At 38.7% G+C, this 14,378-nt stretch overlaps 2 protein-coding genes across 6 annotated transcripts; both read left to right on the top strand.

The window, feature by feature from the left end:
- The first annotated feature begins 9 nt into the window (after window positions 1-9).
- LOC123974824 (protein lifeguard 2-like) lies at window positions 10-3,256 on the top strand. Of its 2 annotated transcripts, none has more exons than XM_046055762.1 (12): window positions 10-16; window positions 858-948; window positions 1,031-1,119; window positions 1,279-1,343; window positions 1,456-1,509; window positions 1,619-1,669; window positions 1,772-1,811; window positions 2,059-2,096; window positions 2,321-2,408; window positions 2,556-2,651; window positions 2,927-2,980; window positions 3,090-3,256. In XM_046055762.1, exons 1-12 carry the CDS (start codon window positions 14-16, stop codon window positions 3,237-3,239), a joined length of 819 nt encoding a protein of 272 aa, XP_045911718.1. In that variant the 5' UTR covers window positions 10-13; the 3' UTR covers window positions 3,240-3,256. The 2 variants fall into 2 exon arrangements, with proteins under 2 accessions (XP_045911718.1, XP_045911717.1); XM_046055761.1 differs by lacking the exon at window positions 10-16 and adding an exon at window positions 39-267.
- Window positions 3,257-5,041: 1,785 nt separating this feature from the next.
- On the top strand, window positions 5,042-14,334 carry senp1 (SUMO specific peptidase 1). 4 transcript variants are annotated; one of them, XM_046055757.1, is made up of 19 exons: window positions 5,042-5,481; window positions 5,577-5,682; window positions 5,956-6,008; window positions 6,126-6,307; window positions 6,398-6,473; window positions 6,598-6,790; window positions 6,940-7,078; window positions 7,168-7,286; window positions 7,860-8,143; window positions 8,780-8,843; window positions 8,987-9,025; window positions 9,121-9,205; window positions 9,289-9,429; window positions 11,508-11,639; window positions 11,803-12,006; window positions 12,104-12,183; window positions 12,286-12,370; window positions 13,021-13,116; window positions 13,209-14,334. In XM_046055757.1, the coding sequence occupies exons 2-19, from the start codon at window positions 5,657-5,659 to the stop codon at window positions 13,269-13,271; spliced, it is 2,061 nt and encodes a 686-aa protein (XP_045911713.1). In that variant the 5' UTR covers window positions 5,042-5,481; window positions 5,577-5,656; the 3' UTR covers window positions 13,272-14,334. The 4 variants fall into 4 exon arrangements, with proteins under 4 accessions (XP_045911713.1, XP_045911714.1, XP_045911710.1 ...); XM_046055758.1 differs by having other exon boundaries at window positions 5,613-5,682; XM_046055756.1 differs by having other exon boundaries at window positions 5,058-5,148; window positions 5,613-5,682.
- Window positions 14,335-14,378: the final 44 nt, after the last annotated feature.

Below are 14,378 nucleotides of genomic sequence, written 5' to 3' on the forward strand. Positions count from 1 at the left end.
TTTTTTCACCAAAATGGTTAGGACAGTCTTTGATGGTTCTGAAAATACAGTCAGAACAGCTGTAAATGTTTTAAACGACCTTTTAAACATCGCTGGTTAATTATCTTTTAATAACAATTAGCGTTAAAGAAAGTGAGCTATAAGCTACAGCTTATGCTAATACATGAGAGGCACAGGCTGGGGCTAATAGAGCTTAACTATCATAAGTTATAGGCCTATCAATATATGTCTCAAATAGAAAAAAAGATAATTGCAGTTATGAACAATGTAAATGGGTTAAATGTTTAGGCTATTTGTTGTACGAAATGCATGACAGCTAGGATTACGCAGTTGATATGTCTGTTGAGGGGTTAGACAATATTTACTGCTATTAGCAGACGTTTCAGTTGAAGTGAAAACACTACCACCTGTCAACTGAAGTGGTTTAAAGATATGTCATTATTTTGAGAAAGTTTCTCATTATGTTGAATACTAAGTCATTATTGTGAGATAAGTGTCATTATTTTGAGAAAGTTTCTCATTATGTTGCGATGCAACATTTGTGATATTTAGGCTAGTCTTTATTTTTGAGATATTTTAGTCATTATTTTGAGAAAAGTTCTCAGTATAATGGATTCCACAGACCTAAGATATGAAATTATAACATAGAACTTTTTGTGAAACTTTTGTGCAGCACTTGAGTGCAAATTGCTAATTGAGTGGCAATATCAATTACAGATATCTATATATATATATATATATATATATACACTATTCCAGAATAAACAAGATTAACAGTAGGGTTGTTTCTTAATGAGATAGGAAGTCATTAAGTTTAAACTAAAAGATAACAAATTTTTCATCTTTTGTGCTATCAGCTGTCACTTGCAAACAAGGCCACCGATGGCTCCCCCAGTGGACAAGTTTTAGTGTCACCAACTCCTCCCAGCTATGAGGAAGCCACTGCAGGTACTACAACACCTTATCTTTCACTCATAAAGTTAGTCTGTCATTTCTGACATTTACTATATTAAATAAATGTGTTCTCTAGGCACCAGTGCTCCTTGCTACAGTGATGGTGACATGCTGACAGAGTTCACCTGGGATGATCGCAACATCAGGAGGGTCTTCATCCGTAAGGTATCAAACGCTTTATGATCACGCCGATGACAATGTTGGCTCTGCTCTATCACTTGCAGTTCACCTCAGATGGCCATGTTAAACTTTAAAAGCCTGACCAGCACATACAATACATGTACAATTAACCGATCTTTTTCACTCTAACTTGCTTTCTCTAAGGTGTACGCCATCTTGATGATCCAGCTTTTGGTCACTCTCGCTATTGTGTCTCTTTTCACATTCTGGTAAGTGTTAGTCCAATCTTTTTCATTTTTTCTTATGTTTTATGATATTGAACAAGTAATTCTGATCAAATTCTCTGGGTAGTGTACTTACTTAAGATTATGTTGCTTTTAGTGACCCTGTGAAGGACTACATTCAAACCAACCCTGGGTGGTACTGGGCCTCTTAGTAAGTAATATTGGTTTTGTCACTCTCTAGTTAGTAAGACACAGTCACATGTTTGCCCATGTCACTCCTATCTAACTAAATATCTAACAATATTTCTGTTGTTCAACAGCGCTGTGTTCTTTGTCACATATCTGACCCTGTCTTGCTGCTCTGCACCAAGGTAAATGTTTTCAAAATGAAATGTACAACATCAAAAAAAAGAAAAGATAAAAAGTAAATCAACTACATTATTGACCCTCCAATCTTTTACTCACTCCTACAGGAGACAGTTTCCATGGAATCTGATTCTGCTAGGTATCTTTGTAAGTACAAGACAGATATGTGTTAGGTTTTTAATAAATGTTTCCAAGTATAGACTGAATTATGTATGCTTTAGATGAGCAGTGTTTTCAAATCAAACCTAGGTACAGAATGATTGTAAATTAGCAGGATCTAAACCAAATATATGAGTATGAATTATAAAAGTTATTGCTCTCCAGCTATGGCTTGTCTAAAAAGATTCTAACACATGCCTGCATTTCACATGACTATCACAATGTCTCATTACAGACCCTCTCGCTGTCCTACATGACAGGGATGTTGTCCAGGTACACTGTCTTGTGTTACTTTGCATTGTGTCTTGCTGCTTTAGACCCTGGCTACTATGATGGCTTTTGCACTCAGATAATTAGGTGTCAATGTATTTCCTTTACAGTATCTTAGTTTGTGTGTGTGGCCAGTGATGTAGGTCTATATAAAAATGTATTGTGCTTTCTGTTTGAAATAGCTTGAAACATTTTCAGTAAGTTTTGCATGTCTCTTGTTTTAATAGCTTCTACAACACAAAGTCAGTGGTGATGTGTCTGGGCATCACAGCAGCAGTCTGTCTCCTAGTCACAATCTTCAGCTTCCAAACTAAGGTGGGAGAAATACATTTTTCCTTTTCTGTACTTTTTATGTTATCTGGCATGCATGATTGAGTGGGGAAATCATTTGTGTGTGTCAGCTTTCACGCCGTTGGATTAACATACTAATATGTTTGATTTTATGTGCTTTCCACCATCCAGTTTGATGTGACATCATACCAAGGTGTGCTCTTTGTGTTCTGCATGGTCATGTTCATCTCTGGACTGGTGTTGACGCTTGTCCTTCCCTTTCAATATGTAAGTACAATTATCCAAATCAAGCAATTACACCAGTTTTGTGTCATGCAAGACTGGAACGTGGAGGATTTCCAGACAACTAGGATATAGTTAAATGGAATACGAATGAAAATTGACAGTCTGACAAATATTAGACTTTAGACTGATGCAGATCCAACCCTAAATTTAGATCATATTTAGTAATTGTACCATCATATACATTTAGAAATAACATGGTGGACCTTTATAATAGATAATACTGGAATCACATCTAAAAAAGTATTTTTGCCATTTAGGTACCCTGGTTGGATGCCACCTATGCTGCCTTGGGAGCCATACTGTTTACCATGGTAAGAGTACAGACACTGTCAAGACATTATTGATAAAAATTATTGTGCATTGTACTATTGACTATCACAATAAAAAAATATGTCTTACTTGACGTCATTTCCGTTGCAGTTTTTGGCATTTGACACGCAGCTCCTCATGGGAAACAAACGCTACGCCATGAGTCCAGAGGAGTACGTCTTCGCCACTCTCAACCTCTACCTAGATATCATCTATATCTTCTCCTTCTTCCTCCAAATCTTTGGAACAAAACGAGAATAAACTATCGCTCCACCTTTCTTTTCTAAAGACAAGGGATACACCAGTATGGGAATTAAGGCACACATACGATAAGAGTATTTTAAAATTTTAGTGATTGTGATGACAATGCTTCCAATTGTAACAGCTTTGTTTTTTTGCCTGATACTGATGAATACTTATACCATTGTACAGCTGTACATGTACATCAACATACATCAGTATTCACATCCAAAATTTCACTAACTTTTTCCCGCTCTCTAGCATGTTGTCAATCCACACCACGTTATGTGGCGATCTTCCTCCATTTAATGTAGATAAAACATACTGTGACTGTTCATCTGAAGCTGTATGGGTATCTTCATGTCCATGCCTATCTAGATATCACATATCTACTACAAACAATAGATGTCAGTGCTCTTTAAGATGTATTTGATTATATAATACATTATGCATGACTGAAAAGAGCCCAAACAGTGCTAAGTATAGTCATCCTATCATTGGACTATTTTTGTGGGTGTTGATTTAGTGACTGAAAGCATACATACACATACAAAAAAAAAAAAACTTAAAAGACTTACAGACTTTTCGTGTGTTTTCACTCATATACACTGTTGTCTGAATACTGTGAATTACAAGAAACAGAATTATTATAGTTTTTGGTCTTAATATGATATAAACTTATTTAATCCTTTTGAAGAGGTGACATGACAATTGAATATAAATATAACAGTGCCATAAATGCATGGATTTACTCTTAACTTTTGACAAGGCCTACTATATTTGTTAAAGATATGTCACATTACATTTGAAGTTTATTTTTTTTACGACAGAATGATATATTTTAGAAAGTGTGTGACATAAAGTGATGAGTTTGAAGCTTGAAATGAATTTTTAGGTCTTCTAAAGTGTACTTGGATTACCCTTATTTGACAATATTGATGCAGTATAGGCTATTGTTTTAAGAGCACCCTGCATTTCACTGTAGCATTGGTGTTTCTGTATTAATTTATTAAATTGTGAATGTGTATGAATACACTCGCTGGTTCTCTCTGATTAAATAAATAATGTGCTTCAACATATGTTGTTCAATGTCAGTCACTTGTGAGAAATTATAGAATTATGCCACTTTTCACAGGACAAAATGAGCTTAGTTTCAGTAGTATTTTTTCAGCCTAAACATCTCCATGTAGTAGAGTAAAATTTTGTCTACTTTGATTAAATCACATGCTAACACACTTGCATTGTTAAAGTATTTCGCAGTTCCTTGATGTGTTATTTACAAGTTTGTCAGATAAAATTCTTTTCTGGAAATTCCAGCTGTATATAAAGTTGCTTGTAGATTAGACTAGGTAATGGTATTTAAGGACCATAGGTAAAGGCTATGTTGTTACTTATTACACCATGCCATGTAGGGTGTACAACATAATCTGTTTTGTCTTTTACAACTTTCATTGGACAAATTAAAGCCTACTTGTAAATAACATGTGGCCTATAGGTATGTGCAGCATATAGCTACTTTTATCTTTAAACTGAATAAACCTGGTTTGCATTTTTGCCATCTGTCAATTAAATTAGTTAAGTGTTTGGCATAAAGATCGGGTCCTTAAAATTATTTCATTCAAAATATAATTCCTCCACATGCAATTGTGTATGTGCGCGAGTGCGACAGAGACATTTGAAAGTAACAGACTTAGTAGACTAACGCTAAATAATTGCGTGTGGTGTCACGATGGAAATAAAAATTGTATTCAGAAGGCGGGTGTGACGTAATGTTAAATGGTCTACTCCAACCAGTAAATGTCGGGCACACTCGGAATTACAGCCTCCAGCCATCCAATCACAACGTGCGATGTTCGAACGTCATGTTCAGCCATGTTGTGGTTTTGAATGAGGAAGAAGCGGGAGATAACATTCTTCAACGAGTTTATATGTAATTTAAAGTCACGTTTAGGATATATAAATGAGTTAGGGTGTGACTCAAAATGATAACCGTTTTTGCGAACGCGTTGGTTGCGTTTTATTGCATTCCTGTTGGAATTTAAACATACTTCCATAAATTAGCCGTGTGGCTAACAACGTTAGCTAGCATAGTGTGCTAGCTAGGCAACTAGCTAATTCTTAGTTAACCAGCCAGCCCGTTAGCCCGTTTCATGGGAAAGTAAAATGAAAATTGTGAGTAGTGTTAGCCTTTGAAATAGCCTCAGCTAACCTGCCTCAGTCGAATGAAGCGCATTAGCCTCATTTGGTTTGACTATATTGACAGGTAGGCAAAAAGCAGCTATAACGATTTATCTTTAAACCGACGGCGTTATTTCTGAAACTTTTGAACCATGTTGAATAAAATTTACGGATGGATAGAAACAAGCTTTGCCAATCTTCGCAATGGTGTTCCAGCTGCGGAGCACTCTGATGCACATCGGGCACCGGGAGATGGTCAGATGAGGAGGAAAAGACCAATTGAATGGTATGAGCTGTAAAAGCGTTATTCCCTTGTGTGCTCAAAAGACGGTGTGTTTAAAAAGAGACGGAATTAAACGGACCCCAGCTTGTTCTGAAGTTAACGTTTTTTAATGAGTCAGTGTAAATAACGTTATCGTTTCACCATTCATTGTCTCGCTGGTCATTTAACGTTTCAACCGTTTGTTATGATGTGAAGAAAACCGTTTATTTTCAGTTTGTTGAATTGCATGCAATGTGTTAATAACTGTATGGCACAAATCTTTTTTTTTTTCTTAAGTTTGCAAGATGGACATAACAACGATGGCTTAATGATAAAGAAATCTCGAATGGGTAATTAAACATTCACTTTGATACATACTATGGTGGGTAAATTTGAGGATGTAGTTGGAGAAGTAGCAACCCTACTTACAGTCTATCTATGTCTGTCTTTTTTTTAAATTTCTCAAGGAGATCTCATTGACACAGTCAAGATTGCAGCTGAAGGGGTTAAGACTCATAGCTCCAGTGTGGCTACATGGATGAGGAACAATGTGAGCCCTACCTTGAGAAATATACTCCCTGCCTCCCCTGGCCCTCCACCTGGAGAGCCACAGCCCTCAACATCAGCAGACGTCTGGGCAGGGAGCCCGGTAAGAAATTAATTTTTGAGGCCTGGCTGTAGATATGTCAAAACAATTTTTGCCTTTATTTAAACATGTCATGTATGTGTTTGGTTTAAGATTGTTGAAAGGAACTCTCTTGATGAGACATTCATTGCTCCCTCAACATCTTTGGAGTGGAAAACATCCAAATTCGGTAAGATTATGACTTAAAGTATTGTATACATGTTTGCATCACAATTGCTGGTGTTTATTGAGGCTTTTCAGCTTTTGGAGAGAAGTTAATTTTTGTACTGTGTCTTATTTCCTCCCAACTCTAGAATGTGTGCGTAATGACAAGTCTATTGTGGGATCAAAAGTCTGTAGGCGACAAGTGTGCATGAGTCCTATACATCGAGAAGTGCCAAAAACAAATGGACACTCTGTGAACTTGACGCCCTCCGTTACCCCTGAATTGCACCCCTCTCCACGGTTAGGCAGACCCCTAAATCTCCGACCACATGGAACACCAAGGTATTCCTTACATACTGATTTTTGACTGTAGAACAAAATGTTCCTCATTTGAAGAGTTACTTTTTGTTACAGGATGTATCATTATACTGTTGTCAGTTACAATTGTCAGTTGATGTTTTGATTACCACACTGTCATTTTGTGTCTGCAGTTTATTCAGTGGAGCGTCAAGCAGCTCCTGCACCAGCATGTACGAGAAGACCTTTCCCATCAAAGTGGTGCAGAGCCCAACACACAGCACCTCATCTGTCCGCATACACAGAGCCAGGCCCCGCTGTACAGCACAGGAGGTCAGACATCAGAAAAATAAGTCACCATGTGATACCTCTGTTGTTGCATTTCTTTGTTGACTTCATGGTTCTCCACTGTGTTTGTCCAGTCTGTTTGTCAAGAGGAGAAGGAGGTGTATAGGCAGCTTCTGACCATGGTCTCTGGTGGTCAGTCATCTTTTCTTCACAACGGCAGCTCACACGCCATCGTGAGGTCACACAGAGATTTGTACGTATCCATACAAATGCAGTAGACTTCAACAATGCAGTATTCGTACAATTAATGAAATATGTAAAGGGGTACAGAGTATGGCGGCACAGAAGACTATAGTTGGAATTTAGTCACAGGCCAGTGGGGGGCTCCACAAGCATGTAAGCTTAACCTTTATCTTGAACTCTAGTTTTACATCAATTGCTCACTCTGCGTAGCCTGGAATGAAAGGTTGAACAAGTGTTTACTTGCTTAGCTTTGCAGTAAACAGTTACCTCAAAAGTGCTGGTAATTTCTTTAGTGAAGTTTAACAATAGAAAAACAATATTAATATCAGTATATGTACAAAGGTCAAACTAGTCATGGAGCATATTCCAGCTTGTCTTCACTGTTGTGCCTTGGTTGAGGGATATGCAAGACTACTTGGTATCCATCTGTAATGGAATTACATATTCTCCATACATTTATTTGGGTAGAGGAACTATTTACGTGTTTCATTTTAACACACTCCTATATCCTTTATCACTTACTGGACTGTATCTAGATAGGCTTTGCTTTCTCAACTGCTTACCCCTGTCACTTTCTCATCAGCACCAGCTTCCTGACCACCAGCCGCAGACTGCTACAGTTCACTTCCTCTGCTGGTTCAGCAGCAGGAGGAACTTCAGAGGATGCCAGCAGCCCCCCGAGCCCCAGGGGGATGTCTAGCCAGAGCTCCAGCAATCTCCCCAGCCCAGTGGGGGCCTCCAACAGGCCAGGGATCCAGAGTTGGTCTCTGGACATGGACCTCAGCTCCAGCAGAGCAGCTACTCTCACATCAGCTCCCTCCCCATCTGTTTTGCAGGACAACTCCTCTCAGGACACGCAATCATCAGGTAAAATTCTCTCCCACACATTTAAAGGTGGAGTGAGCGATTCTGGTGAAATCCTACACCACGACAAATACCATGATATAGAGCAAACCACAACACAGCAAGTAATGTAGCTGAGTTGTGGGTCAGCAAACTGTGGCTACAGTTGCTGCTGCAAAACTAACATGCAGAGAGGACGAGACGGCCAGAGCCAGCACACCAGCTCCAAACAGCGATACTCACAGCTCTCATGCTACTATAGCTAACATCATGCCATATCTTGGTGAACTAGAAAGTAAACTGAATGTCTGTGGGCAAATAATTTGAGATTACCTGAGGCACGAATTATGGCTGGAATGGCTCTAATAGTGTTGTGTGGCGGGGTGATAGCCACTTTGTTTGTTTCCCATTTACAGAGCCAGGGACGTGTACAAACACCAGTTGTTGTGGGGGTTTTTTTGTTTTTTTCTCAGCACATACACAGAACGGACAAGAAGCCGATCGTGAGGGGATATTTGCTATGTTTGTATTGGATTATAATTGTTTATCCCACCTTCATGGAAATATAGGCATTATAAAAAAGGGATACATAGGTGAATTGAATGTTTGCGTGCTCCTGTATTTCTTCTTGGGTTGTAATCTCCTTGTCTTTTCTTGCAGCTCATGATGGTGACTCTGTAATTATTGTAAATGAACAAAAGGGTAAAAAGCAAGACAGCTCAAGGTAAGTACTAGTTTTAACTAATTGTAGCTATTTTGTTCTTTACATTGTTTTAAAATCATGAACTACATTTCTGTAGTTAATATTGATGTACTTTGAGTCAACTCAGTTGTTTAATTTGTATATACATATTTCTGTCGTTACAGTGTGCCATGTTTCCAAGCTGAGCTATGGATCAAAGAACTGTAAGTACACTCCCAATGTATTCAATTACAAAAGATTTAATATTCAGAGATTTTAAGTGGGAATAGTGGAAAACATGTATTTTTTGTCACTGTAGGACTAGTATGTATGACTCTCGGGCAAGAGAAAGACGGAGACAGATCGAAGAGCAGGAAGCCTTGGCTGCCCAGCTGCTGCAACAGGTGGGTGTGCACCACCAAAGTATCATATCTGTTGTTCCTCGACCTCTTGTTATCCCACTAACCATGTTGTCATTGGTTCCCAGCGCCTGTCTGAAGAGGGTCAACGCAGCCCAGATGTGGAGGTCCATGTACGAGTTCCTTTGGAGAAGGAAGTTCCTTTGACTCTTGTGACAGAAGAACCAAAACATTTGGAAGAGATACCAGAATTCCCTGAACTCACAGAGGTGTGGTCATTGTATCTTCATGTGCATCACAGCATTTACCATATGTAGAATATATTAAGACATAATCTTCTAAGTATAACAGACAGATTAACTTATCAGAGGTAACTTGAGTGCATTAGTTTTGGACAAATTTGTGCAAGTTAATGATTGGCAACAATCCTACCTCCAGCGCAATATTATGTTTTGATGGAGATTGTGCACGAAGGCTAAGCACAGACGGGTCCGGTGTTAATGTGTTTGTGAGAGAGCAAGGGAGCGAGCAAGTGGAGACGCTGAGCAGCGCACAGCTCTACAATCAAAAACAATTTTACCCATTTTTAAATAGTAAAAAAATAATGATTTGAAAGTCAATATGTGACGGTCAGCGTTGATATTGTGGTGGGTTGCCACAAATAAATCGATGTAATGATAAGATAAGTTTTCTATAGAATCTAAAAATGAGTAAATATTACATGAACAAAAATGTAGAAAGTAATAAAATTTAATATTGATAATTATTTCAGCCAATTAATTTTAATTCAGTATTTAACCAGTGGTCAATGTCAATCCATTGCATTAGTCCAGAGTTGTAAACCTTGACTGAGAGATCTTAACTTGTTTTGAAAATACTGTGCACTGTGCAAGAGGAGTGCCATCACGTCCATATAGCTTCAAGTTTCATTTTGTGCATGCACATATGAACTAGGGCCAGGCGGTTTAATGAGGTATACCGAAATAATTTCAAAAGAGATATAAAATTAGACAATACCGTTTATACCGATATAGTTTGATGTTGACATAATTTATGTGTGTCCTGACAGCGTTTGCTCGTCTCTCTTCCTCACCGCGCAGCCCTGCCTCTCCCTCTGCATCTACACGCAGCCGTCTACTCACAAACTCTCTAACAACATAGACGGAGACACAATGCCGATCAACACTGCTGAAGACGTGGCTTGTAAAAACAAAAACAATGGTTCAGTCAGTGTTTCCCACACATACACTTTATTTAGGCAGGCCGCCCAGGTTAGGCGACATATTGTAGCTTTTTTCAGAGAAACACCGAGTGTTTGGATATTATATAGAGAGAGATACAGAGTGGTGGATATTTTACAAGCACGAACCAAGTAAAGAGACAGTGAACACACCAGTCAGATGTCATTCGTTAGCTACCACGTTGGTTTTGTTTTGTTAGGCTACGTCGTCAATATGCACTCAACACGTGGGCAGCTGCTGCTGTGAACGGAATGGCAGGGGGAAAAAGTTAGTTGTTTTTTTTTTTCCCGGCAACTTATATGCTTGTGTTTGGAACGGAGGTACGTTAGTTAGGTCTGTGAGTGTGAAGAGAACTAAAGAGGCCCCAAGCCCTCTTATACTGAGATATATTTTATACTGGTATTCAACCTAACAGTACCAGGATATGACTTTTTGGTTCATATCGCCCAGTGTTAATATGAACGCATCTTCACATCCGACACGGTTGTCTTTTTCGTTGCTTGTTGGCATTTATAAAACAGACACAACACTGATCGACCAAGAGAGGCACTGCCCGGCTAGGTTAGCAAGACAGACAGACAGACTGACTGACTGACTGACTGACTGACTACTAGAGAGAGATGCACTACAAGCTAGCACATAAACTTAACATTACTGTTATTTGCTGACATCAGACTTGGGAGAGGAGAGAACAGAAGTTTACCTGATTGCTGTTCCCGCAATTCATTCTCGTGGTGTGTGTTTTTTTTTCTTCATCTTTTTGTGACCAAAAGGATAGTTCCACTTCATCTTATCATGTAAGTTGTAAACAATGACACCCGCTTTGACATGAGGGGGAGGCAGGAACCCACACAACTTGTGTATTGAGCTTAGAGGGCCATACACAAACTCCCACACCAAATCTCCCTCCCTCCTGGTGTTTCACATTATATACAATAGTGATTTTTCTTAAAAAGGAAAAGGGGGATATTTGCAAGTTGGCCCACCAAAAATTGTTTCAAAAACCGACTAAATTGTCACAGTCTGGAAACCTGAGTATTGGCTATTTTTTGTTTATGCAGGCTGTACGATTTTTGAAATAATTTACGTTTTCTCTTTCCATTAAGGAAATGGAAGCCGAGGTGAACAGGGTGCTGAGAGGAGGTAGTTCTCACGAAGTATTAAGTGAAGGTTTTGGTCTCAGTCTTACGCGCAAAGACCTGCAGACCCTCAGCAACCTCAACTGGCTCAATGATGAGGTGAGTACACGTTATCTGTGTGTGAATTATAAGCAGGCATTAATTTTACACCAGGTGGGCACACTCTTCTCACCATGCTTGTTTTGTGCATGTAATAATTGTTGCAGAACTGAGCCATAGTGCTTGCCCAATTAATTGAAACTCTTCCTCCTTAATCTCTCAGGTGATCAACTTTTACATGAACCTGCTGGTCGAGCGTAGCAAGGACCCCCGCTGGCCATCAGTCAATACGTTCAACACTTTTTTCTATCCCAAGCTGCGCAGCAGTGGCTATTCCGCTGTCCGCCGCTGGACCAAGAAGATGGACATCTTTTCTAAAGACATCCTGTTGGTTCCTGTCCACTTGGGGGTGCACTGGTGCCTCTCTGTAAGTCTTGATGGAAATAATTGTGAACTTGTACAATAACAATAAATTAAAAACTGCAATATAAACCCCAAGATTGTTACTTACAACTCTTTCTCAGGTGGTGGATTTCCGCAAAAAGGCTATCCTGTACTTTGATTCTATGGGAGGAAACAATGATGAAGCATGCAGAATATTGTTGTAAGTTTAAGTATCTGATACAGTTGTCTGTTGAATGCAACTCCTGCAAACTGATTTTTATGAGCCATCAAAGTATCTAGAAAATAATTTTTATTTCCCCAGTGAATACCTGCAACAGGAAAGCAAGGACAAGAAGGGCAAAGAACTGGATACCTCAGGCTGGACTCTGCACAGCAAAAAGCGCCATGTAAGTCCTACGTACACCAGCTTTAAATAGTCTACTTTTAATTGTTGTGCAATGTCGTTCTGTGTCGTCAAACTTAGGAAACTTTAGGAATTTTGGATAGGTTTCCATTATTAGCAGAATATTCTAGGCTCTAGTTCTTGGGGTTAGCAGTACCTCCATCTTTGGCCAACTTGTCCAGGTTCATGCTGCAGCATTGTAACCAAATGATAATTTGTTTACATTTCAGTCATTTGCACCCATTTATAGTTAAACAGCATTTACAGGATTAGGATAAATCAGCTACTTGTACATTTTGTGTTTTATGTAAAGTCCTTATGAAGGTCTTGGTAACTTGTTCTGTTTGGTGAGGCAAGTCATGCGAGCAGGCATACATCTAAAATATCGAATGAAGAAAAACTATAACACTGTGCAAACTCTATTAATAATGCTATTTCATTGTCAAGAACAAAATGTCTACTGGATGCTTGTCTAGGAATAATTTCACCCCAAAATGTGATTTGCAGCATTAGCCTACTTAGTTTAGTTTATTATCCCATTTGGAATTTTGGTTAGTCATTCTTATTAATCAAATATCCTTTCAATTGTGTACAGATATCACTCTTTTTGCACTGTGGAATGCCCAATAACATCTTTTTTCCCCTTCTACTCAGGAAATCCCACAGCAGATGAATGGCAGTGACTGTGGAATGTTCACATGCAAATATGCAGATTACATTACCAAAGACAAGCCAATCACTTTCACACAGGTAATCACAAACCGCAAACAACGAATTATGTTAATCGTCATGCTAATGGTTTACAAATGGCCTATGTGACCTTTCTTTTTTTTTATTCACAGAAGCACATGCCCTACTTCAGAAGAAGGATGGTTTGGGAGATTTTGAATCATAAACTGTTGTGATGTCAGTATAGTCAGCTCACAATGTTAGAAACACAACTAACGTAACAACGGCAGAGCTGCGTTCAGCAGCAGGATCCACTTATAGCAGTCCTGCTCTGGATAGACTAGTACACCAGCTTGTCAGATCAGGAACCAGCCCTGCTACTCTGCATCCTTTAAGCCCTCAGCTGATCTTTGCTGATGGGATGTTGCTGGAGCACCAAGCACTGCCTACCAGTCCTCTACTTCACTTTGTTTTGTTTTTTTGGGTGCACCCATGGAGCATCAGTGTAGCAGCTGAAACGCTGCTTGTTTTTTATTGCCCAGCCAGAACTGTTTTTGAAATTACACGTGTACTGACTTACAAGCCATACTCTGAGCAATGTTCAGTTTAATGCAGAGATATGTTTACATGTTTTTGTCCTACAGGGAGATGAGCACATTATGCTGCATACTTTTTATAACACAAATTCTACATTTTGGCGTCATTGTCAATGTTTGATATTCTTGGTATGTGCAAAGAACAATTTACTTTACCATGAAAATATGAATGCCCACAGAACTGGAATTTGAATGGCATCTAGTCTTAACAATCTGTCTCTTTGTGTTTGGGCGTGACACATGTCATGTTTAACCTAAAACAGGATTCTTTTTGTAGTTTGATGAATTAAAATGCACAAAAGGCTGCAAATGTGACATTGCCTCAGAGTATAATTTATAAGGAAGGAAAATAGAAAGCTGCAGTCTAAAACAGCAGGTTAAAAGTGTTTTGCCATTTTCCCATTACTCTTGATATATTGTAAATTAAGGTTCGAAGTCTATTTTATGTATTGCAGTCTGTTTTCATTCAACAGCAACTTTTGGGCATATTCAGAATATTTTGAACTTTGTACATACTTAAAACACATACAGCCTCTTGAACAGTGTAATATACTTTTTCTTTACGTATTATCTATTTTTATCTAGATTTAAGTCTGTTTTAGAAAATAAAATTCTCATGTATTGTGACTGTTCTTTGTATTACCTCAAAATCAGCTGGGTTTGAGATAAAAACTGCCACATTTGATAAACATGAGAACCGTGACGTGTCTTGGCTTGTTTTTTAAAATGGCTTTATCTCTTCTATGA

Source organism: Micropterus dolomieu, linkage group LG08, assembly GCF_021292245.1.
Source record: "Micropterus dolomieu isolate WLL.071019.BEF.003 ecotype Adirondacks linkage group LG08, ASM2129224v1, whole genome shotgun sequence".
NCBI classification, from domain to species: Eukaryota; Metazoa; Chordata; class Actinopteri; order Centrarchiformes; family Centrarchidae; genus Micropterus; species Micropterus dolomieu.

Coding starts and splice junctions, on each gene's coding strand:
- senp1 (XM_046055754.1), top strand. CDS start 5,549: ATGTTGAATAAAATTTACGGATGGATAGAAACAAGCTTTGCCAATCTT. Junction 11,640..11,802: donor TCAACTGGCTCAATGATGAG/GTGAGTACACGT, acceptor TTAATCTCTCAG/GTGATCAACTTTTACATGAA. Junction 12,007..12,103: donor GGGTGCACTGGTGCCTCTCT/GTAAGTCTTGAT, acceptor ACTCTTTCTCAG/GTGGTGGATTTCCGCAAAAA.
- LOC123974824 (XM_046055761.1), top strand. CDS start 226: ATGTCTCAAATAGAAAAAAAGATAATTGCAGTTATGAACAAT. Junction 1,670..1,771: donor TCTTGCTGCTCTGCACCAAG/GTAAATGTTTTC, acceptor TCACTCCTACAG/GAGACAGTTTCCATGGAATC. Junction 2,097..2,320: donor ATGACAGGGATGTTGTCCAG/GTACACTGTCTT, acceptor TTGTTTTAATAG/CTTCTACAACACAAAGTCAG.